This window comes from Canis lupus, chromosome 36 (assembly GCF_003254725.2).
Source record: "Canis lupus dingo isolate Sandy chromosome 36, ASM325472v2, whole genome shotgun sequence".
NCBI classification, from domain to species: domain Eukaryota; kingdom Metazoa; phylum Chordata; class Mammalia; order Carnivora; family Canidae; genus Canis; species Canis lupus.
The window spans coordinates 14,148,366-14,174,814 of NC_064278.1; the positions used below are offsets into that span (position 1 = coordinate 14,148,366).

At 37.4% G+C, this 26,449-nt stretch overlaps 1 protein-coding gene across 1 annotated transcript in view; it reads right to left on the reverse strand.

Annotated features, from left to right (window-relative positions):
- LRP2 (LDL receptor related protein 2) overlaps positions 1–26,449 on the reverse strand; it is a 196,484-nt gene that overhangs the window by 68,341 nt on the left and 101,694 nt on the right. The window contains exons 29-38 of the mRNA XM_035698279.2: positions 25,389–25,617; positions 23,368–23,545; positions 20,823–20,951; positions 15,112–15,278; positions 14,230–14,373; positions 10,555–10,664; positions 8,619–8,796; positions 6,026–6,239; positions 4,458–4,691; positions 2,712–2,900 (exon numbers count right to left, since the gene is read on the reverse strand). Of these exons, the coding sequence (XP_035554172.2) occupies positions 2,712–2,900; positions 4,458–4,691; positions 6,026–6,239; positions 8,619–8,796; positions 10,555–10,664; positions 14,230–14,373; positions 15,112–15,278; positions 20,823–20,951; positions 23,368–23,545; positions 25,389–25,617 (1,772 nt within the window). The remainder of the gene's footprint in view (positions 1–2,711; positions 2,901–4,457; positions 4,692–6,025; positions 6,240–8,618; positions 8,797–10,554; positions 10,665–14,229; positions 14,374–15,111; positions 15,279–20,822; positions 20,952–23,367; positions 23,546–25,388; positions 25,618–26,449) is intronic.

Below are 26,449 nucleotides of genomic sequence, written 5' to 3' on the forward strand. Positions count from 1 at the left end.
CTCGGCTCAGTCGGTTGACTGTCCAACTCTTGGTTTCAGCTCAGGTCATGGTCTCAGGGTCATGAGATTGAGCCCTGCCTCAAGACCCACATGGGTGAATGAGTCTGCTTGAGAGTCTCTCCCTGCCCCCTGCCCTTCCCCTACTCCCACACACTGTCTCTCTCTCAAATAAATAAACCTTTAAAAAAATTTCTCCTTCAAATTTAAAGAGAAAGTGACTATCTTCAGCTTCTAAAGCAGATTAGAATTCATAGGAAGCATCATAACCCACTTTCAACTGAAAATTTTTTTCCCAGAATGTCTTTCCTCGGGCAGCCTAGGTAGCTCAGCAGTTTAGCGCCGTCTTCAGCCCAGACCATGATCCTGGGGACCTGGGATCGAGTCCCACATCAGGCTCCCTGCATGGAGCCTGTTTCTCCCTCTGCCTGTGTCTCTGCCTCCCTCTCTCTCTCTCTCTCTCTCATGAATAAATAAAATCTTTAAAAAATTTTAAAGAACGAATGTCCTTAAAAAAAAAAAAAAAAGAATATCCTTCCTCTCCCACCTGAATGTTTAACACTTAAATCTCCAGAGATTCTCATACACGTTTTTATGGCATAAATTATACTCCAAACATGATGAAAGGAACAAAGAGGGAAAGCTAGCAGCTTCTCCGCCTATTAGTGGTGTCAAGTGCCTCTGTGCTTAGTATTAACATAAGTTAATAGGCTAGTCTGACTAGTGTAGCTGTTTTCATCATATGAACCCTCTGAGCCACCAAAGCAAAAGCCCATTTGTCTTTGGACATTACACAGTGATGCAAATGCTAGAATAAAAACACAATGGTATGAAGACAATAGAATGAGTAGAGTGATCCCATACTGATTCCACGTAGTCAAAAGCCTATTGTTGAATGGTCAATTCTGCTACCAGGGAACATTTATTTTTGTCTGAGTCAAAATTACTCTGGAGATATCAGGCCAATATGCAATATGCTACTGATCTACCCTTTATATATTCAAATCCTTTCATCCAGGTTTGGCAAACTTTTTCTGTAAAGGGCCAGATAGTAAATATTTTAGGCTTCATAGAGCATATGGTTTCTTTCACAAGTACTCAGGTCTGCCATTGTAAACATGAAAAGCAGCCATAGACAAATAGGCACAGCTGTGTTCTAGTAAAACCTTCCTCACAAAAATAGGCATGGTCCAAAAGTACAAATCTCTAATTATAAAAAAATAAGTACAACATAATGACTATAGTTAACATTGATGGATAGCATATTTGAAAGTGGTTAAGAAAGTAAATCCTAAGAGTTTTCATTACAAGAAAAAAATTTTTTTTCTTTTCTTCTTTCTTTCCTTTCTATTGTATCCATATGAGACAATGGATGTTAGTTGTACCTATTGTGCTAACCATTTAACAATATATGTAAATCAAACCATGATGCTGTATGCCTTAAATTTACACAGTGATATGTGTCAATTATTTCTTAATAAAACTGTTGGTGAAAAAACAGCCAGTGGGCTTCATTTGGTCCATAGGCCATAGACTCCTGCTTTAGCTATATTCTCAGAAGTGATAAAGGAATTTGTAATCAGAAATGGGATTTAGGAATCCAGTTAAAGCCTTATCTAACCATACTATGATATTTATTATTTAGAATAAACCCTTATTATAGTTCCTAGATTTTCATAATATATTAATATTTCTAAGTGATATCTACTTACCAAACCTGATTAACACACAATGATACCTATTTTTATAGAATAGGATCATAACTATAATACATTTACTACATTTGATTCTTAGTGTGTCATTCATAAAACTAATATTACACTGTATGTTAACTAATTGGAATTTAATTAAAAATTTTAAAATATTAAAAACTAAAATTAAAAAACAGCAGGTGATTTTGCTATGCAAGAGTAGGAACATATCAAGCCATATGTGAGGATAATTACCAACCAATTCAATGTCTTTGCACATCAAAGGAGATTCAGGGGTTATAATCACACAGAGTTTGTGGGAGCTTCAACAATGGTTAATGAGGGAATAAGTCAGTGATAGGGGGTCCTGTTACCTCCTGGAGATCATATTTGTATTCCTAGAGTTGTTTAGAATATTAATAAATAGATGCTATGTATGTCATTATTAAAAAATAGAAATAAAATTAACAAAATTAAGTACATGAATCAAAACAACTAAGTTAATGTAATACTGGGTCGGGCATTTCAATACAATTACAATAAAGGAAATGATTAATGATCAAAGAGTTTTTATATATGAACAAGATGAAGCAATTAAGAATTTGTTAACTAAAATTGCTGAGCTTTAAAATAAATGATTGTCATTTCATGGTTCACTTATTGTAATATCCCTTTCTACTTGAAAATTTAGACATTTTTAATTTAGAAATTAGGTGCTACTCTAAATGTGAAAAAAATCAACATAATTTTTCTAGCCATTTTGCCTACTTTTGATTATGTTAACAGAAGGAAATGAATTAGCTATTATGAATCTGTCCACTGAAACACCTGATCATTAACTTAATAGACATACACCTTGGTCTAAAAGCATAATTCAATTTATCTTAATACCAATAATTATCTAGAAAAATAGATTTGTAGTATACATAGTATCAGATTAAACTGATTATACTTTTTTCAAGTATAAAATAAAATGCAAACACAAAAAGACTTTTCAATAAAATCACTATACAGCTTACCCACCTGCTACCCAATCCACTGCAATACCCCGAACTCCATTTTCTCCTATCCCATGTGTAACAATGTTTGTAAAACCAGACCCGTTGGGTTTGATTCTACGGATTGCATTACGAGATGTCATAGAACTGCTAAAATCACACCAATAAATAAAGCCAGAAGATACATCAACATCCACATGCAGCGCATTTCGTCCTGAAACATTTAAGAAAAGATCATTAAACAATGCTCTAACTGGAACTAGAACTTTTTCTTCCCTTCCTCTCATACCATCATCCCCAACCCCTTGCTCTGACCATGCCCTCATTATAAAATAAAACTATTTCTCATTTGCAATGAGCATACCTAGCACCCAGATCTTGGTTTCTAAAAGCCATTTCTCAAAATAAGGAGAACTGGTTCCTGGGAGAAACAGCTGACTATAAGCTTGGGAGGGGAAGGTACAAGGTGCCTAGAAGACCTTCTTATGCCCAGAAGCAAGGAAGCACTCAAACATTAATGGGATCATGTCAAAAAATACAGGTAGTCATTTCAAAAGATTCTATCTGGCCAAAATGAATCCAAAGGAGCGTCAAGAGTGATTGTGGTAAATGTAACACACTGAATTTAAAAAAAATGAATAAAAAGTCCACATTATACTGTACACTTGAAACTAGTAACACTAAATGTATGTATATGTATGTGCAAGTACACACACACACACACTCATACTGAGAGTTCAAATATGTTGAAATATTAACAATTTTTTTATCTAAATGAAGGGTATAAGGATATTCAGTGTACCTTTCTTTCAACTTCTCTGATTTAAAATTTTTGAAAATGAAAAATTGGGAGAAAAATATAATTGATTTTATACCTTTATAAGATGGTAACTTAGATCCATAACTTTTAAGATACAGGAAAACAAAGATGAGTCTTGAGTATTTGTAAATATAATCATTAGTCAGGAGCATGTGTGGTGCCAAACACTCCCTGACTCCTTTCACCATATGTGTTGTCACCTCTTCTGACCATCTCTCTCATTCCTCCATTCCCTTCACCTTTTTTCTTCCCTTTCTTTCTTTTATTTCTATCAATATCCTGTGACATACTCTTTGTGGTGTGAGTAAACACTTGGTTCTCCTTGTGGTAACACACATCTAGAAATCTCTTGGTTCATCTAAGAAGCAAGTGATCATTTTCTATGTTCACAGTATACAAACATAAAACACTGTCAAAAATACAACTGTATTTTCTAAGTATTAGAAATCTAAGGAGATTCTAATACTGCCAACTCATTTATTTCAACTCATCAAATACATATTAAGAAACCAGATTATGGTCTACTTCCTTACTGTTCTAAATAGTATAACCCGGATCCCAAATCTCCATTAGCTGTTACTCTAAAAACATGAACTCCGCATACTACTTGCAAACTCATGTTACATTCTGTCTTGCTCTAGGCCTGTCATTCTCAGTATGGTCCATGAACCAGCAACATCACCATGCCCTGGGAATTTGTTAGGAATGCAAATTCTCTAGCCCTATCCCAGACTACTACATGAGAAAATTTGCAGATGGGACCAAGATCTGGGTTTCCATTCTGGTGTACACTAATGGTTAAGAACAATTCAAGGCAGAACCAGTTTATCTCAAGGGAAAGACAAGCTTCATTACATGCTGAATCCAAATGTGGAGAAATGCTTTATGGAATCGAGAATTCAACATGGCACCAGACAGAGTGAAATCTTACTTCTGTTGGAGTTGACATACCTTGGCCCGCCACTGGCACCATGGCTTCTGAGTGATCTGAAAATTCCAAGCTAAAGCCTCTGATTATGGAGAGCATTGAAACAACAAGAAAAGAGCTATATGGAGAACAGGTCCGATTATCAGGATTCAGTTTCATTCCACTGGCACAGGCACATGAGAATAAGCCTCCTGGTATAGGCAGGCAAAGCTGCTGACAGGCATTCACATTGTTGCTACAGCCATTGGAGGATGCATCTAAATGAAAGCAAAATTAATTTATAACTTTTGACCTCACATACTTGACATGCTCTCTCAAATATCTTATATTGGGTCACCACATAATTCATTATAAAAATCAATAGCAAAATACAATACCTGTGTTAACAACACAAAAACAGCATAGAAGAGAGTATAGCTTCTACAACAACACATAAAGGTACCAGAATTATTATATGGTAGTTAGAGAATGGAACACCAATTGTTTTTCTTCCACAAATCATACAGGAATCGTTTTTAAAAATATTGTATTTATTTATTTGAGAGACAAAGAGGGAGAGAATGCATGAGTAGGAAGAGAGGGAGAGGGAGAGGGAGAAGTAGACTCCCTGTTGAATGAGCAGCCTGATGCAGGGCTCAATCCCGTGGACTCTGGGATCATGATGTTAGCCAAAGACATACACTTAACCCACTGAGCCACCCAGGTGCCCCACAAATCTATATAGGAATTAGAAGAATTAGGGAGGTTAGTATGGAAATTCTAATTTTTCTAACCCTTTTGATTTATGTACTGGCATTTAAAATGTCATAAGTTTAATTATATGATCAACAATGTGATAGGCATTTGACTTAAAATATTAACAAATAATAACATTTAAAGGTTTTTTTCACATGCAATAAAAACAAATGCCAACTAAAAAATCTAGGTTATAGACAGCAAACAAATTGTTTAGTAAGCTTTGGTTAGAGACTAAAAGCTATAAAATATGTCAAAACTCTAAAAAATAATCTCTAAGTCATAATGGTAATTTAAGGGGGAAATCAAAAGTTAGATTATCTATGAAAAAAATGTTGAAGACGGCAAGTATTCCTTTTAAGATTAAAAATTCTATCCTGTTACCATTTTTCCAGCAGATATCCAACAAATGTTTACTGACAACCTTCAATGTGCCAGAAACTCATCTAGTTACTGGATATACAGCAAGAAACAAGATAGACAAAAATGCCTGTCCTTAAGGAGGTTACATTCTCATGAGAAACACAAATAAACTGATAGATAATATATCAGGGACTGCTATGAAGAAAAAGCGAAGTAAGGAATTTTAAATGATGGGGAAAGAATGGGAATAAGCTTACTCTGAAGTCAACCTGGCCTTTCAGATGCCAGATTAGTCTTTGACACTTAAACAAGCTTATGATAGGGTTATCATTTTTAAAATATTTGGCGTAATTTCAATTTGCATGCAGGTGTATACACATGGGTCTGTATGTGGGCATGTGTGTGTGTGTGTATATATATATATATAAAGTGTGTAGATGTGTAAATATACATTGTACATTCATGAATGCATGTTTCAGTGACAAATACTTACCATGTCTGTGATAAACTCGAAGACCCCTCAAATTTGGAATATTCTCTCTCAAGACTACTTTGTTGTCCCCAGTGGCCTTGTCAACTCTTTCAATGACCTCATAGTGTTCATCAGTATAATAAAGGAAGGAATCATAGACAGCAATTCCCCAGGGGTGGGAAAGATGGTTTACCAGAATCATTCGATTTGTACCATCCACGTTTCCTCTTTCAATCTAGAAGATCAGAATTCTCATTATTGATTGATTCACGGTGAAATGAGAGAAACATTTAAAACTAACATTCTCTCCCTTTCTTTCTTTCTTTCTTTCTTTCTTTCTTTCTTTCTTTCTTTCTTTCTTTCTTTCATTTCTCTTTCTTAATTTAAATTCAATTAGCCAATATATAGTACATCATTAGTTTCAGATGTAGGATTCAGTAATTCATTGGGGGCATATAACACCCAGCACTCATCACATGATATGCCCTTTTTAATGCCAATTACCCAGTTATCCCATGCCCCACCCACCTGTCCTCCAGCAAACTAACATTTTCTTAATAATACATCACATCTATACAGAACTCTATCCTTGAGAGAGATTTTTCATATCTGTTTTCTAATTTGATAATCACAATTATATGTCATTATGCCCATTTCACTGATAATGAAGTTGCACCTCAAGGAAGTCAACCAACTTTCTCAAACGGCATGGTGAAGAAAAGGGAACTAAACCTCTTTAGTCCCTGCATGTGATATTCCTGACAAGGAAACACATTTACTGTCTAACTAAAGACTATTACTGAGGAGCTGACTGACCCTGATTTAACATCCTCACCAACAATTCCTGCAATGGGACTATGAAACATGTTTTAATTCAATGACCAGATACCAAGATTGAATGGAGCAAAAGGTGGTGCTGTTATATTAGAACAGGTAACAAGTCTTAGTCAAAATGACTCTGATTAACTGGATAAAGAACTCACAAAAAAAATGAAGTTCCTAATGGGAAATGACAAGTTTGCTTCTAGATGAAAAATAAGCTATAGACAGAGGTGGTTTGATTTCATTCCAGAAACCTGTATCAAGTGCCTCCTCTGTGCTAGAATCTCAGCTGAGCACTGGTGAGAAAGATAAACGAGATTTGGCTCACCACCTCACCGGACAAGGCAATCCAACAGTTATAAGAGCAGGTTATGCCCTAGAAACGGACAGAAGTTCCAGAAAGCTAGAGCACAGGGAAGATAAGCTTAGGAGGGGGTTTAGAGGTAGTGATCAGGACCAGATTAGCTGGCCAACCTCAGCTTAAGTGTTTGGAGCTATTTCTCTAGGCTGAGCAGTGATCAAACCTATTTTTCATGGATTTATAGAGACAACATGTCTCCATCACATAACTAAGGTTTATTACTGACAGCCATCATCTGATCATGGCTCAAGAGAAGTGGCTTAGTATGGAGGAGGTGGCAGAGAAAGGCTGGACCTGAGAAAAGAGGCACAGGACAGATTGCCAGTATTTTGTGATAATTAAAGAAGGACATGGTTATTAGAGTGAGGGGAAAGATGAGGGTTCTAACCTAGGAGACAAGATGGAGAGTCACACCATCAACAAGCTCACACACATCTGGAAAAGCAGAGCAGATGCAGAAATAGGAAGGGAGAGGAGTGGTGGGCACTGTCTGGGACGTGCTAAGTTGTATACAGAAATCACACCATGTGACAAAGCCCTTTCATCATTGTATACAGGCATCAAAGTGCTTTCACACGTCACTACTTTTTTGATCCTTAAAGTTTGTCACCATTATATGTACGTATTAGGAGTGAAATTAGCACCGTTGAACTGATAACAAACTGAAAAATCAAACCTACTGTGCAATGTTACGGAGAGTATCAATGTGGAAAACATATCTGCAATCACTATTTAAAAAGCAGGGGAGAGACTGGCACACGTTCAGTACAACATCCATTGCAATATTTTAACTGACCAATAGTTATAACTGAGCATCTTCTAATGTGCCTTGTCCCAGTTTAATTGCATAAGCATGGAAGTGATGATCAAACATTATTTCTGTGAATGGATTAAATTCTATAGTTTCTGCTTCTTCTTGCAGAAAATAATGAACTCAACCTTGGAGTTAAAATTACCACTAAAGCGAGTTTTCCCATATGCATCAACCATGTCAAGACCTTAGAGACAGCATGTAGCTAGGACGGGATGCCATGTTCAAATCAAAAGCTTGGTAGTTTCATTTTTTTCCCTTATTCTTTACAACTGGAGAGCCTGGAGAACTTTCCAAGAAAAGCACTGAAAACACTAAAACTTGAATGGTTCTTAAAGGACAAAGAAGAAATGAGAAATGGAAATATTTTATCTTACAGAAAAGCAAAGGATGAGGGAAAAGGCAATGAACATTATTCTATAAGGAACTAGGGATATACTAGAAAAAAGGCACTTCAACTAGGGCAATATTTGCTCTAGGGAAAAAGGTTATTACAAGAAAGGGCAATAAAACACTGGCCCAAGTGGCCAAGTGAGATTGTTCAGGAACCACAGCCAGACAAGGAACAATCAGTATCAGCTACACAAGCTCAGCAGTAAAGACCAACAGGGTGTGCATACCACTCCTGTGCTGGTGACAGCCCAGTAGAGTTTCTGCTCCTTGATATCAAGGGTGATAAACTCCAGGTGTTCAAGGTTCCCAGTGAAGAGAACTTTTGGGAATGTGCCATCCATGTTAGCACTTGCAATCTTGGCAGGAACACCACTGTCTGTTCCTTGGTCCGACCAGTATAGTTTCCTATAACCATGAAAAACACAGGCATTTCATAAAACAGACAGTTTCATTCAATATATAAATGGAAAAAATAAGTGCATTTATCATCCTCAAAATGTGCACAATTCAATGGAGGAAGTCTGAAATGCTAATATCTTGAGACATGCAAAGTGGAGGGAGTATTTAGCTGGCATTCTGTCGATGTCTATATATTTCCTAGCTATTATTGGGGAAGAGGGCATTTAAATGGTATCTAAAATAGGATGCTAGCATCCTACATTAGTGAGGGAAACTTTACCTGGGTTGGATGGGTTGGAAGCTTATGACTAAGAAAAAGCCTACACCAATGGTCAATAATCCCTTTTAAAGAATCACACACTGTGCACTGTGAAGGACAAAGCGGATGTAAGAGTTGTCAAAAGTCCCTCCCTGCTCACCTCTCAGGCCAGTTATTTAATCCTTCTCCAAATTATCATCTAGTACAAGCCCAGCTACTTTCTTTTCTGATTTCTGTGATGAAAATGCAGTATTACCCACAAACCCTAATTGTCACACAGAGTTCCCAAATCCATAATTTGTTAAAACTTCACTAAAATATATGAAGGGTTGTTTTCCATGTCATTTGTGGGCATACCTTCTATATTTGAATCCAAGTGTCCATTCCTTTCTATCTCATCTGCTGCCATAGCCTAGGGAGACAATCCTTTTATCTCTTTTAATCCTCTTTCCCCTGCAAACCCCTTCGTTCCATCCCAGAAATCTCATCTTCAAGTCTAAACTTCCCTGCTTCTCAGTTTTCAAACTCTTGACATTCTCTGCTTTGACCAAACTCTCCCATCTCTTCCCTGCTCCTATTTTATTTCTTCCATTGAGCCTGTTCTTCACTCTTAAAACTCGCCTGCACTTCCAAACCTTCAGTCCCTCTCTGCCTGGACCTAATGCATAACTATTTTAGCAACATCCTTATTTATTTTCTTGATCTCCCATTGTGCTTATCTTGCTAATCTCTGGCCCTGAGTTCCTGTCATAATTTTCTTTCTCCTCTCAAATTCCAGGCTACCAAAAGTTTGCTGGACGAGGTCACAAAACTTCAGAGTTCACTAAAAATTTAAGCTACCTGACATTAGCTGAGAAACCTTCTCCCTAGCTGAACACTTTCTCCTAACTGGTCTCCCTGCCTCTGGCCTCTTCCACTCTGATCCTGACCCATCTTTCTGAAATACAAATTTGATTCTATCATTCCCTTCCTCCAAATTCCCAGATGGCTCCTTATTTCTCAAAAGAACAAAGTGCAACTCCTTAGCATGGTGACTTCAAAGTCCTTCCAGGATTTGTGCCCAGATGCCTTTAGTTTCCATCTTGTCAACCACCCCTAACTTGAACTCTGGTTTCAGACCTCCATGCCCTCATGCGAAACGCTGAAATGCTTCTGCACCTTCACTGCTCACTTGACCTCAAGAAACACTCCCCAATTCCAACCTATTCTCTACTTAGGGGAAGCCTTCTAATCCTTCAAGTTCTTTTTTTTTCTTCAAGTTCTCTTTCAAATGTTATCTAGTCCAGCGTTGCTAATTTAAAGAACATAGAGCAAAACACAAATTACAGCCTTCATGCTAAATATGACTCAGAGCTATTTCTCTTTCTCATCCAGATCTGTATTTTTCAAAAGGTTGGCATATGAAACCAGAAAAGGTCCTAACTTTGAAATCTTCCATTTTATCAGGCATAATATTAACAAGAATGGTGCTGCATGGAAAACATGTGTCATTTATGAACACTCACCCATTAACAGGATCAACAGTTATGCCAACTGGACTACCAACTCCAAGAGCTGTCCCATCATTGGTAATCAGTGTTTTTCTGTATCTGACATCTCCCTGGAGTTTCAAGACCTGTAGCACAAAATCATTCATTAGAACTGAGTTTCATAAGGGGAAACAAAGAAAGCTGAGATGAAGGAGACCTTACACACACAACAAATTCCAAAGCGCGATTAGAAATGAATGGGAGGGTTTGTGTGAGATTCAGATAATCCCTAATTGCATTTCAGGGCTATGAGGAAATCAGCTCAATAGAAAGTGAGTATGAAAAGCAAAATCAGCCCTAAAATTCCTATTTCAATTCACCTCAAGTTTCAGGAGAGGGAATTTATATAGATAAAAGAAGGATTCAAATGAGTAAACATACAGATTCATTGCCTGAGAGAAACCACAAAAATGTCTTCAGAAAAAGATACAGGAAAACACCGGAAAGCAAATGGGAGCCCCACAGCTCTCTGGCATCCCAATGATGGCCATGGCACCCAGTGGCCCATCACTGTAAACACAGTTGACCAAACAGTCCGAATTTACTCAAAGTGAATTCTGTACCAGGTTAACAGCCAGAGTTACAATGCAAGAGTTCAAATCCCTGATCTTCTAGATGTGACTGAGGCAGGAAATTCACTTCTCTGATCTTAGTTTCTTTATTAGTAAGATGTGGATGATAATGGCACATTTTGCACGGAGCTATGAGATAATACATGTAAGGAGCTTAACACAGTGCCCAGTGTTGTGTTTCCTATCTTTTTTTTATTGGGCACTTATCATTATGTAACAGGCATTATATTAAGCATTGTTGGATCAAATCCCCACAATACGTCTGTGAGATAGATGCCCATATTACACAGGATGAAAGAGGCCTGGGGACATTTACTTAAGTTCTCAGGGTTACCTATTTTTAATTATTATTGCTGTACTTGTTTAAACTAATGTTAATAGAAAACTATGGGTTACTAGAATAAAAGCAGGTTTTTATAGGAATAAGGCTATTCTAATATGCACTTAAGAGAGTCTGAGAGGAGAAGCAGCTAGTAAGAAATTATAAGATGTATGTTGATTGCTGATTTGCACGAAGGTTTTTCTATAAAGTTGTTTTTTAGATTATTTGTGCATCAGTGTTTACTTTTCTATCTTTGCCCTCTTTCTGTCTCTATATGTATTTTTTCCTCCCTCCTTCTCTTACACACACACACACACACACACACACACACCTCTTTAATCCGTCACTCTTTTCTCTAAATTTTTGTCTCTCCTGTGTGGTATCTTTCTCTCTTTTTAATTTGCCTCTTTATGTCAAAATTTCTCTCCTTTTCCAGGGCCTAAGGATCTTTTTAGTTCAAAGGAAAGCTCTTTTGCTTGTTTTTTGGAATATATCAAATTCTCTCTCCCACAACATTCTGTACGCCTCTCTTTTCAGCTACAAAATTATATTTAGTGAATGGGCACACAGCTACCCCTAGTGGAAAACAATTTATTCAGTATTTCTTTCATTCTCAAATTTGAATTAAATATGAGTTACTCTTATGCTGGGGGGGGGGGATATTGTTCACGTTAAACAGTAAGTGATCACTCTGTGCCCTCACACAATCTAACATTCACCTGGGTCACCACTGATATCACCAAAGGAGAAAAATCAGTAAAAAACACTAAAAGGGCAATTTACCTTTGCATCGTTATTCTCATAGGTCCTCGGTGACTATTCTAAATATATTGGTGGTTTGAGGAAAACAAGGACTCTATATTGACAGGATTCCTTAGTGTCAAGAAGTACTTTTAGTTACTGACACCCCATTTTACAGATATGAAAGCAGAGGATCAGATAAGATAAGTAAATTGTCCAAGGTCAAATACTTGTGAATGGAGGAAATACTGTGCTGTCCCCAGTCACAAAATGCATTTTTATATCTGAGTCTTTATCAAGTGTTTTTCTCTGTCTGGGAGGCCTATTCTCTACTTCTTCAGTTGGCAGAAATGGTCATCTTCCAGGATGCAGTTCACAAGTAACTGGTTCTCCTGTCATTTCTCCTCTGCCCCTTACCCATATACACATTCGCATGTACACACACAAATTCACACACTCACTCCACAGTTATTCCATTACCCAGTGCCTTTTCATTGTACCTAATACTGATGGAGGAAACATGTTCCCAGCTTTTGGAAAACTATCAATTTAAAAGGGAAGCTCCCCATTTACAAAGCAAGAGACCAAAAAACAAGGGTAGGAACATATTAATTGTCATTCAGAATGAAGATGTACTAAGCAGATGTACACTTGGAATTAAGGGTTTGAAGCAGTCAACTGTGCCAATGTTTTGATGGGAGAGAGATATTTTTACTTGAGGTTATGAAAAAACACCTCTTGTCACTGTCAAGGGGGGTTACAGCAGGCGGGACTCCTGAAGTTCTCATTTATAACAAGGCAAAGTCAGAACACTGCCTGGGAATCAGGGCAGTGAAGCTGACCGTTGAAGCCAATTTCTTGAATTATGTAAAATTCAGGTTCTTATCTGAACAACAAAGGGCTCGAACCAGATGAGCCTCCAAGAGTCTGTTCATGTTAAGAGCTGACGATTCTATCTGGCTTGAGATATTTCAGAGGTTAGCAATTGTAGGGATTGCAAAATGTCCCCCTCGTTGTGAATGTTTACTACCGTTGCCTCCCCTCGGGAATGTTATGAAAATTTAATGAGACCCTGTTTATGGAAAGACCTTTGTAAACTGGAAGCACTGTTCTGACCATCAGAGAAGCACTTCCCCTGTCCAATCTGCTCTAACTCAGCCACTTGACTATATGCGCCTTCCTCACCTTCATTCAGCATCTGTCTTTCTGATTACTCCACAGAGAACCAGTTGAGCAGCAGGTGCCTCTGCCAGAGCAGTGAACTGTCACTCTCCAGAGCCTTGCTAATGAACTGCCCCACTCGCAAGACTACCACCCCCCCATCCTTCTTTAGAAATTTTCACTTTCAAAATTAGGAATTAATAGTCCCTTACATGTTTTAACTTTTTCCTAGAATGGAGCAAACCAATACTAGTTGAGTTACCTCTGATTTACTTCATGTGATTGCATACAGGTACCTCATCTAGAATTTCTTCTGGGAATTGAAGTAAAAAGAACACTTATCGCGACGAGAAAAGTATCAAAGGAATTAGAATCAAGTTTCGACTTTCTGTTTCACTGTTAGAAAAACTGTATGGAGCCATAGAAAGATTTCCATCTTAGAACAGAGGTAACCTATAAACTTGGTTTGGACTGAAATAGCGTTACAGACTTGATGAGGAAAGATAGGAAAAATTTCCTACCTACCATATTCTTCCATACTTAATGCTGAATTCCTTACGAGATTTTTCAATTATCTTTTTATATATTTTTACAGACTTCTAAAGTCCTTTTATATGAACAAGTTAGTATTGATGCCTAGGAGGAAAATAAAATAGAGGAGTACAAAGTTCCAATAATTTATTTCTAAGGTGGATTTACTCCTCTACTTCTAAGACTTACAGTTCATACAGATAGCTCCTCCCATTTGCTTCCTGCAGAAAAATAATTTCAAAATCTAGGAGAGCATATCCTGAGAATAGCTGTTACATGCATCAAAAACCAGTGTTTGTAGGAATAGTATTACGGAATCATTACCTCAATTGATGGAGTTCCAGGATTGGTGTAATAAAAGTTTCTTGATATCCAATCTAAGGCCAGGCTCATGGAAGACCCCAACCTCGATAGAGAAACTAATACTGTCCTGTTGGTGCCATCTGTCTTTACTCTGTGAATTTCACCCTGGAGAGAAAGACAAGGAGAGGTGAGCTATTTCATGGCCACAGCTTCTACATGGAAGCGCTTTCTTCTCTGCCAGCTGCTATGTTTCTCATTTGTAAGAGAGGGATAAATTCTCTTTGCCCCTTCCCCATCCTCACAGCTTTCTCCTCCAAAGGGTGAGCTCCGATAGAAAGGGAACCGAAGGAGTGCTCTCTTTATCCTGGAGGCAAAGATGCTGATGAAGACCCCAGCAGCCACATCAAATGCTTTCCTGGAACTCCCTCAGAGAACTACTGCTTTTTGTCTTGAGTTATGATCATTTTTATGTTCATCCAATATCTTCTACTAGCCTAAAGCTCCTTAAGAGCAAGTTTTGTTACTGCTTCTTCTTGGTATGTATTCTACAGCAGAGGTCATTAATTCAGCGCAGAGCAAATAGTAGGCACTTAATAAATACTTGCTGGCTGAATAAAGAAATAATATTCAATAGCTTAAATGTGCTTATTATCTGATCTTTGCTCTAGGCCAGCCTCTTATATTCACCCTTCACTGAGTCAAAAAAAACTTAGTGGTACTATATGTTAATTAACTGAATTTAAAAATAATTAAATTAAAAAAAAACTTAGTGGTAAATTAATTTATTTCTGGATCATTTCCCTTTTATCCACCCAGCAAAAGTTTGCTTATAAAGAAGGCATTGGTACAGGTAGGTTCTTTTGAAGAACAAGTTATATACTTTGAATGTTACTCAAAACTTACTGGATTCTCAACCCAATAGATGAACTGCTCCGAGTCATCAAATTCAACATCATAACCGTTCATCACCCCTGCTATGGGGACCATAGCATCGTTGCTCTTCACCTCAGGATTAAGGGAGATTCCAAAAATTATACTGTGTCTTACGGTTATTAAGAAAGGTTGATCATCTGTGAAAATAGAAGAATATCAGTCAAAATTATATCCCATTATTCCCAGACATGTAGAGTAATGGAAGGCAGTGGATTGTTATCTCATAGGATGAGATGACCTTGCAGCTTTGCAGCAATAAATATCATAGATGGTACATATTTCGTCAAACAATCTAGGGCCTTGGATCAAGTTTCAGAGGGCTGTCAGGGCATCAGGCCTCCAACTCTACATACAATGTTCCTGGACTTCCTTCTGCTCCCGGCAGACGAGTATTTACCTTATTCTTCGTGAATTCCTTGCTTATGTTAAAAAAGCATCTGTTTGTTAAGCATCACAATTTGCACATAGATAAACCTCACTAGTACCCAATAATTCATGAAAAAGAGACTTGGATTTGGGGGGAAAATGTGAAAGAAAACATATGGACTATTCTTGGTGAATGGAAATTTATTAGTTTTAATATTATCAAGTGGGGCCTAGTGTTTATTACACACTTTAACTACTAAATAAATCCCATTTATAATCTCCCCAATTGTTGTTTGACCAACGGCTATCTTCTGCACTTGATTCTAACTCCCAAAGGGCAGTAACTATGTCTGATTTATTATCATATCCTCAAACCTGACATGTAATAGTTGCCAATAAATATTTGCTAACTAAATGAATGACCACATAAATGAATAAATGGATGCATAAATGAATATGCAAAATTCTCTAAATTCTCTGTCTGTCTTCTAAAATTCTCAAGAGTGGGACGTGTAGGTGGCTTTGGTCAGTTGGGTGTCTACCTTCAGCTTGGGTCATGATCCCAGGGTCCTGGCATTGAGCCCTGCATCGGGCTCCCACCCTCAGCAGAAAGTCTGCTTCTCCCTCTTCTCTCTGTGCTCTCTCACTATCTCTGTTTCCTTCTCTCAAATAAAATTTAAAAAACTAAAGTATATAAACAAACAAAAAGTTCTCAAAAGTATCTCTACCTTGCAACTTAAACATCCTGATAATTTCTTATTCAAACTATCAGTTCACTTAACCTCCTTAACAAGAAATAAGATCCTTTTTCAAAGATAATCTTTATCCTAGCTATAGTCTCTTTATCAAAAAATCTAAATTGATGAAACTCATGAGTGGGGTTTTATTTATACTTATCTCTAAAAAGGAAAACTGGAATGAGAGTTTTGTGGTATGAAGACATCTACATAAAATATATCACAATTAAGCAAAATTAAAATGATTAATCATTGCATAATTTTCATCTGCTAAAAATGATGTTTTCATTACTTTAATAATCTGGAAAGCTTAAGATCTTCAAAGGGATTACTTTGGTTCTTTACTTATTTTAACACCTTATTAGCTTTTCCTTGTTCCTGGTGTTTCTATTACTAAAAATAATTTAGAATTTATTAACCTACTAAACATTTAGAGTAAATATTGCCAACAATTAATGCTGCATATTTTACAAGTCCTACAATATACAGCATTAAGTCTTTTCCAATAAATCTGCAAAGTTGTCTTCTACTGAGGCCAAAGCAGCTTGCAGGGGCTATGTGAGAGTTTAACTCACAAGTCTGTTCTCTCTCAACTGCTCCACATTGTCTCTCTTCTGAACAAATGCAATAGCCATAAATAATCACCCCTATTTATTGTGAATATGTGCCACATAGTATGCACTAAATATTATCTCATTTGATTTATCTCCCTAAAGCTTCATAATCCTGTTTGTTAGGTCATTATCTATCTCCACCCACCAAACTTTCAAATAAGGCACAAAGAAATTAAGCAATTTAACCGAGGTCACAAGGCCAGGTCCTCAGATTCCAAAACTTATGTTCTTTTTTTTTTAAGATTTTATTTATTTAAAATAAATAATAATCAATTATACGAGGATGACTTGGAGAGAGACAGAGAGACAGAGAGAGACAGAGACACAGGCAGAGGGAGAAGTAGGCTCCATGCAGGGTGCCTGACATGGGACTAGATTCCAGGTCTCCAGGATCACACCCTGGGCTGAAGGAGGTGCTAAACCTCTGAGCCACCAGCTGCCCCAAAACTTATGTTCTTAATCACTACTCTGCAAAAAGTGCAGGCCAAGTACCAGTTATCGAATATCAAATTACCGCTCATTCCATTTCATTTAACTGCAGTAATATACTATGAAAACTATTAGGAGTTTGGATGTACCTTGAAATTATATCAATTATATTAAGATATTTAATTATTTATTCATTTTTTATTTTAATTATTTATTTTCCTTTTGCTGAAGTCTCAACCAAAGCTCTGTTTAGGGCCTATAAAACTATATCCATCAAACATGGGCCTTCTGGATTTGTCCAAGAAGCTCTTCTCTCAAGCTCTTTGGCCAGTATTCCTTTGTAAAAGGGCTGTGTCTCGGGCCCTTGATCTGATTACTGCTGGTGTATTTGAGAGGGCTGCCCACTAATGACCATTTATGGGCAATCAACCAGAGGGTGGGGTGTCATTTAGTGCTGTGCTGACAAAAGGTGTGAGAGAGCCAAGGTCAAAAATGATGCCAGGGTAGCGCTATATAAAGCTGACCGTTGAGACAAGTGGCATAAAGGAGGGTACACTTTGTGGGAAACAAAAAAGGAGTGATTTTATGATACTATACAGCAATAAAGGAGCAAATGGCTGAAAAACACAGCACTGAAGATGGAGCAAAAAAGGTTATTGGAGGTATCTTGCAAGAAGTTACTATGGCCGAGTTGGGTGACGGGCACTGGGTGTTATTCTGTATGTTAGTAAATTGAACACCAATAAAAAAAAAAAAAAGAAAAAAAAAAAAAAGGTTATTGGAGGGCTTGTCATTCACTCAAAAATCACTCCGTGCTACTGCATGCTACAGGCAGTGAACACCTATGAACAAATCAGGTGAAGGTTTAATCTTCAAGGAACTTAGAGTCTACAGAACAAGGCAAAGTATATAGACCCTTAGGATCTCCAATCATAATGGCCTCAAAGGAAGATGCACAGAAGTACCTGGGGTTGGTAGGATTTCAGGAGGAAGTGACTTTTAAGCCATCATAGGACAGCATGGCTCTCACTCTTTTGAAATAAAAATCATTTCTTCATTTTCATTCTTTATGTCATGATCCCATTCAGATTAGTGTTACAGAGCACAAAAGTACAGAGACAGCAGTCAGGAATGGGAAATTGGTGATGTAATTGAAGAGCACCATTTATTACTCCCTAACAAGGTCCTCCGTAATTCAGACCTTGCACTAACTGACCAGTGCCTCAACCTTTCCACCAGTGTGCAAACAATGTTTTCTTCTTTCATTGTCACATAGTCACTGAAACAATTGCCTTGTGTCCCTCAGACAGTTAGAAACCTGTTTTGGATTTCAGGTTGTTTATTGTAGAGGATGCTGGGGAGATGTTTTGGTTTGCTTCTTGTTTATGTATTTGTTTTTTGGCATTGTGGAGAACATATTTTCTAAAGAATAAAAAGCTAGTTCATACAGAGAAAGTTCTGTTTTAAATTTTATAACATGAAATTAGGGAAAAAAATAGCTCATAATTCCATTACCCAACTATAACCACTATTTGTGCTCATATGCATTGTTTTCCAGATCTTTCTATTCTTATTTTTTTTTTTTAAGATTTTACTTACTTATTTAGAGAAAGAAAGAGCGTATGAGGTGGAGGAGGGGCAGAAGGAAAGGGAGAGAGAGAATCTCAAACAGACTTTGTGCTGAGCACAGAGCCCATCTCGGGGCTTCATCCCACGACGCTGAGATCCAGACCTGGGTCGACATCCAAAGTCAGACGCTCAACCCACTGAGCCACCCAGGCACCCCTTTCAGACCTTTTTAATGCATATTTTTCCATGGCCAATACTAAACAGTATCTGCTTTTTCACTTAACCTTATCACATAAGCACTTCCAAAGATATTCCAGACACTTGGTAAACAATATTTTAAAAGCTATTTAACTCGTAAATCAAGTAAAATGTTTTCATCCATAAATGTTAACAAGTCTTTTAAAGCTTCTTATTGAAAAAAATGTGCAACTTTGTTTTTAGTTAACATATATTGGCATTAAGTTACCCAACTGGTACTCAGAAATCAGTTGAGAAATGCTAAGAAAGTTTCACTTCAGTAAAGTCAGCCATGGAAAACCACTAGTGGAATTATTTGAGAAACAACAAAAGCTACTATTTAGATATCAATCACCATCAGATAGTAATATTGATTACACCAATCCTCAATGCACAGTTCAATGATCTTTGTGTGGTGAAAGAATGCTTTGTATCCAAAATGTCTATAGCCCAGTTTAATCTTCTGCTGAAAGACTCAGAGGACACACTAAATTAAACAATGTCAACAAGGATTAGGTGCATAATAAGTCTCTGAAGAAAAACAGCAAATGCCAATCCCTTTGTAAGCATTACCAATAATTAAAATCTTTCATCATGAAAGTATCATTGCAAAATATTATATCTTGGTGGAATTCGATTTTCAGTAAACCTACATCTGCAAAATCTGTAAACACCATTAATTTCCTGGATTCAGCATAAATTTTCCACTTGAAAACTAACTTTCCCTCTAGACTAGGATACAATTTTCTCTTAGCTTAAGAATTTTTATCATTAAATATTTAATTTTAACTTCTCTGCAATCATTTTTGTCAGTACCAAACCACATTCACTCCACTGAGAAATGAAAAGAACTTGTATTTAGAAAAACTTTTCAGATTTTCAAGCAAAAGGTGAATGACTTTTAAAAAGACTTTATTATGTATCTAGTACATACTCTGGCAGAAATATCTTTTGCGGATTAACTGTATCTTTCCCTTTTGTTCTTACTCCCTAAAGTACTTTAGTATAATTCTCTGCATACATTTCTATCAACCTAGTAAAATATCTAGGGTGAGATGAAGATTAAATTGCTCCAATAGTCACTTACATTTTTCACACAAAGAAAACTCATTTTTAAACTACCAGAAGACCTATGCTAGAACATTCATCATTGACTACGATAACAATAAAAACGAGATAAGGAACCTGGAAAATAAAGCCATATACAAGTGTCAAGAAGTTTTACTTCTTAAGTACAGAATTTGGAACTTCCTATTATCATAGCTTGTCTAAGTATAACCAGGTAAGAGAAAATGTGAGGTTAAAGATTATTGAATCAGGGATCCCTGGGTGGCGCAGCCGTTTAGCGCCTGCCTTTGGCCCAGGGCGCGATCCTGGAGACCCGGGATTGAATCCCATGTCAGGCTCCGGGTGCATGGAGCCTGCTTCTCCCTCTGCCTATGTCTCTGCCTCTCTCTCTCTCACTGTGTGCCTATCATAAATAAAAATTAAAAAAAATAAAAAAAAAGATTATTGAATCACATGCACACATAATATGGGCTTCACATACAGAAACTATGTTACAGCTGAGATGTTCACTTCAATCACCGCAGAGAGCATATACTCCAGATACTCGCTGAATCAAAGGGAACACAGCACACATTCCATTAGCAAGTGGCTTGAGATGACACTGCTTTGCTAAACTATGGAGAATTCCACTTTCAGGGCACACATAAAGGACATACTGTACCTTTCAAGCAAGTCACAGAATCATGAGAAAGACTCCATCCCGAAGGACAAGCACAGGAATAAAGGTGTGGCCTCTGTGAGGAAAGTAAGCATAGATGGCTGCAGGAGGAAGAAGCACATGAATTTTCACCTGTAATAGAAAAAGAAAAGAAGAAAACATTAGTGAATGGAAGACTTCCGACATTAAAGTGTACAAAATGATCTGATCAAGAAAATGTGGTATATGCACTATAATATCATTCAGCCATAAAAAAGAAGAATATCTTGCCATTTGCAACAGCATGGATGGACCTTCAAGGCGCTTACACTAAGTGAAATAAGTCAGAAAGAGAAAGACAAATAGTACATGATCTCACTCATATGTGAAATCTAAGAAAAACCAAATTCATGGAGAGAACAAATTGGCAGTTGCCAGATGCATGGAGTAGATGGTAGGCAAAATGGATAAAGGTGGTCAAAAGGTAAAAACTTCCAATTATAAGATAAATTATCCTAGGATGTGATTTACAGTATGATGACTATAGTTAACAATACTGTATTATATATTTTTAAAGTAGTTAAGAGAGTAGATCTTAAAAATTCTCATCATACACAAACTTTGTAACTTCATATAATGGTGGATATTCACTAAACTCATTGTCTTGGTCACTTCATAATATATACATATATATTAAGTCATTATCTTGTATACCTAAAAATACAATGTTATATGTCAAATTTCTCCCAACACAAATAAATAAATAAATTTTTAAATGTGCAGTCATGCTGTTATTGTCCTCCTAAAGACCCCCAGTTGAGACACAAGTACATTAAGGTACCTCTGTTGGTTTGGTTTCTTGTTTTTCCTAAACTGCTCTACTCATCATGCCTTCAACACAAGATTCATAAGAGGAACAAAAGAGAAATGACTTGCCCAAGGTCACAGACCAATCCTGTCTATAACCAGATTATGAACAAATAGCCACTGAGTAACTCGGAGCTTAGTAATAGAAATATGATGCCAAATAATATGTGTCTCCTTGCCTGATCTAAGGGATCTTTTTACAGTAACTGAAATCAATGTGCATATTCCCTTTGTGACCTTGACATTTTACCCACTGTTGTCTAAGTTTTGGACAGTAATCTTTAGGTAGTAATCTTTTATTTTTCTATTGATGACATCTTTGTGTGTCTCTGCTTTTTAAAATAAGGGATCCTAGGATGCCTGGGTGGCTCAGTGGTTGAGTGTCTGCCTTCAGTTCAGGGCATGATCCTGGGGTCCTGGGACTGAATCCTGCATTGGGTTCCCCACAGAGATCCTCCTTTTCCCTCTGCCTATGTCTCTGCCCCTCTTTGTGACTATCATGAATAAGTAAATAAAATCTTTTCTAAAAAAAATAATGTAAGGGGGTAGCCCCGGTGGCACAGAAGCTTAGCGCCACCTACAGCCCAGGGCGTGATCCTAGAATACCAGGGATTGAGTCCCACGTCAGGCTCTCTGCATGGGGCCTGCTTCTCCCTCTGCTTGTGTCTCTGCCCCTCTCTCTCTCTCTCTGTGTCTCTATGAATAAATAAATTTTAAAAAAATAATAATAATATAAGGGAACCTGTGTACATCCCAAGCTCACAGGATGTTCTCTAGATAGATCTTTTATGTTCTTACTACACATGTTGCATTAGATTCATTAATTCATTCATTCACTCAAATAATGTTCACTATGTACCAAACACCATTCTAAGCAGTGACAATACTGTAAACATGGGGCAGATATTCTAAGAAAGGGAGACAGAATTAAACTCATAAATTATGTGATTTTAAGATGTGAAGGTAATGAGCCAAAGAATTACGAGAGGGGTAAGCTATTTTAGATAGGGTAGTCAAGGGCCACCGAAGAACATTTGAGAGAATCCTAAATGACATTGAAGAGGCAACTCAAGCAGAAATCTGGAGGAGGGGTGTTCCAGGTAGTAGAAAGGACTGGTGCAAAAATTCAGAAGTAGGAAGTAGCCTGGTATGCTTCTGGACCAAAATGAAGTCCAGCGTGGCAACAGTAAATGGAGAAGAGACAAAGAAAAAAGGCCATCATTCTGAAGAATGATGAGAAAGCACTGCAGGGGTTGGGGAGAGTAGTTGTTTGTTTTTTAAGAGTGAATATTAAATGAAGATTCATCAACTCATCCCTCTTCCCACCAGAAAGAACACTACCAATGCCAAATTTTTAAATGACTTTGCCACACACACCATACATTTAGGATGACTTGGAGTGGCTGCATCACAGCACCTACAGGGCACTGGTGCCATAATAAATGAGTCCTGAGACTATCACAGAGACAGTAGCCAGTTGCTGAATAAAACGACACAATTTATATCTACTGTTGTTACACACAAGATTTTAGTTTACTGAGGTGAAAAAAAGTAATGGAAATGTTAGGACTGGGGTGGTTGGAAAAGAAAGGAAAGAAAATGTACTGCCCAAACAAATAGGTCTGCAACACTGTACATTCAGCATTCCCAGAACAAGTGTTTTCCAAGCTAATTCCCAGGCAGATGTCTCTGTATTACTTACCATCTGGTTGTTTCACAGGATGAACTGCAACAACCCCAAGGGGCTGAGGAACATTACGAATTATGACTGACTGGTTCCCACCATGCCACTTATTGGCTTGAACAACCTGATAAGTAGAGCGGTCTGTCCAGTACACAGAATCTTCAAAGAGAGTTAGGGCATAGGGATGTCGCAGAATCTGTGAAGCCAAAGAGAACAATGAGACTTTGCCCAGAAATAAAAACCAAAGTGAACAATGTAGGAAAGGACATCTGCCCAAGAAGATGGGTTCCTCTTTAGCATTTAATTATTTAATAAGGACATGGGGAAGTCATTGTTCGAGAGACAAAAAATGCACTGCTTAACCTATATATATATCCCATTATACCACTCTAAATTCTTTCACCTATGTGTGTCATTTAGTCTTTCTTTTTACTCTGGTAATTATACTGGGCGTCCATTTTTCAAATGAAAGCAACATTGAAGTGCAGAAATTAAGGTCACTCATCGGGATCCATTATTTCCAAGCCTTAGTCCCCATCCCATTATCACTACTCTTTATCCAGTGCAATTTCTGCCACTCATAGATTCATATGAACCCTTGAAGGTAGGGAGACCCTGGCAAGTTCCCTTAAAGCCACATAATTATAAACAATGACAATTTTATTATTTTTTAGATTTATTTATTTTAGAGAGAGAGCATGAGCAGGGGGAGGGGCAGGGCCAGAGACAGAGAAGACTCCCTGCTGAGCACAGAGCTCAATGAGGGGCTTGATCTCAGGCCCTGAGCCACCCTGGCACCCCAACAATGACAATTTAATTTTTTTAAGATTTTATTTATTTATTCATGAAAGACACACAGAGAGAGGCAAACACATAGGCAGAGGGAGAAGCAGGATCCGTGTGGGGAGCCTGATGCAGGTCTTGATCCCAGGACCCCAGGATTATGACTTGAGCCAAAGACAGACGCTCAACCACTGAGCCATCCAGGTGCCACAATGACAATTTTAAACTTAAGTCAGTGGGCAGCCCGGGTGGCACAGCAGTTTAGCGCACCCTTCAGCCCAAGGCCCGATCCTGGAGTCCTGGGATCAAGTCCGGTGTCAGGCTCCCTGCATGGAGCCTGCTTCTCCCTCTGCCTGTGTCTCTGCCTCTCTCTCTCTCTTTCTCTCTCCCTCTCCCCCTGTCTCTCATGAATAAATAAATAAAAATATTTTTTTTAAAAAATTAAATAAATAAATAAATAAAGGTCAGTAACAGCTTTTGAGAATACATTATTTTCTGTTTTCCCATTTAACTTGTGAAAATAAATTCACCAGAATTTTCTGCATAAAAATTAACATATAGAATTGTTGAATCAGCTTCTCCCTCTATGTCTCTGCCTCTTTCTGTGTGTCTTTCATGAATAAATAAATAAAATCTTTAAAAAAAGAAAAATTGTTGAATCAACGTTGAATACCTAAAACCAATTAGAGTTGTATATCAATTATACTCCAGGGCAGCCCCGGTGGCGCAGCAGTTTGGCACCGCCTGCAGCCTGGGGTGTGATCCTGGAGACCCGGAATCGAGTCCCACATCGGGCTCCCTGCATGGAGCCTGCTTCTCCCTCTGTCTGTGTCTCTGCCTCTCTCTGTGTGTGTGTCTATGAATAAATAAATAAAATCCAAAAAAATTATACCCCAATAAAAATATGAAATATATAACAAGCTATGATTTAATTGAGAAATCCAAATATAAATTATTAATTTTTGCTCTACACTTTTTTAAGGTGTAGAAGCAACAGAATAGCATCTACAAATCCACTAAATCACACAAACTATTCATCTTTCCTGGACATACACAATCTGACCATGAACTAGATTAAAAATATTTATTTTCTGTTAGTATGAAAAGATGGATTGGCCCTCATTCCTGTTGATATTTCCTAGATTGACCTTGTAATGTCTAAGACACAATAATTTCTTACTTTTCTTGTTACTCCATATGATTTCAACTAAGCCGCTCTTGTGGGCTCAGTTTAGTTTTCCTCAACACTAACTTACCAAATCACTGGCTATCACTTGTCTCCGATGCTGTCCATCATAATCACAATAGTCTATGTAATCAAGATAGGAATCTAAGAAGTAGAGCAGTCTGTTGGGGTAGTCAATAGTAATGCCACTGGGCCAGAAAATCTTGTCCTGAACAATAACAGTGCGCAGACTGCCATCCATGCTGGCTCTCTCAATACGAGGGTGATGGCCCCAGTCAGACCAGAACATCAAATGGTCACTGTGAAAAGAAATTAGTTACCAGTTGGAAAGGATATATTTCAATATGGAAAATAACCACCATTTTAATACAACATCATCTTTATGTTCTGTTTAAAATAAATCATCTCCAGTTCAGAAAATCTGTACAGAGTTTATTTCCTCTGAGTGTCACAAAGTAAAACTGTAATCATAATGCAGTCATAAGCCATCTGGGTGTTTCTAAAATGTTCATAAAACATGCAGTACATTATGACAATGAAATGTCTCAATGTCTATTCATGTTTCTGTACAATCCACGAATACTTGATCTGGAAAAATCCATCTGGCCTTGTTTATCTACCCTGTCATTTTTTAAGATAAGAGTCAATTTATTCATCATCAGAGATTTATCATAAATTTCATAATACTTTACAACATCTAGGAAGTCTACGTTGCATCAAGCATAATTTGCCTAACTCACAATCCTAGAGAAAAGAATCTAAGTTAGAGAATCTTAATTCAAGGAAAGAAACAATCCAAGGTTTTGTCTTAATTCAAGGAAAGAAACAATCCAAGGTTTTGTCTTAATTCAAGGAAAGAAACAATCCAAGGTTTTGAAACACATAGAATGTCTCCTTCCCTTTAGGACCAGCAGGCAAACATTTTTCTTCCCTATATGACATAAAAAGGAACTCTAATAAACAACATGAAACTAGGGCAGACAAATCTTGCTTTTTTGGTTGTTATTTAACCATGATGTATCAAAGCTACAAACTGGCCCATCTACGGAATACTATTGTGTGCATTCATTAGAGGCCTAATGATATAATTCTACAAAAATCAGTTCAATAATTGTATTACCAAGCTAATAA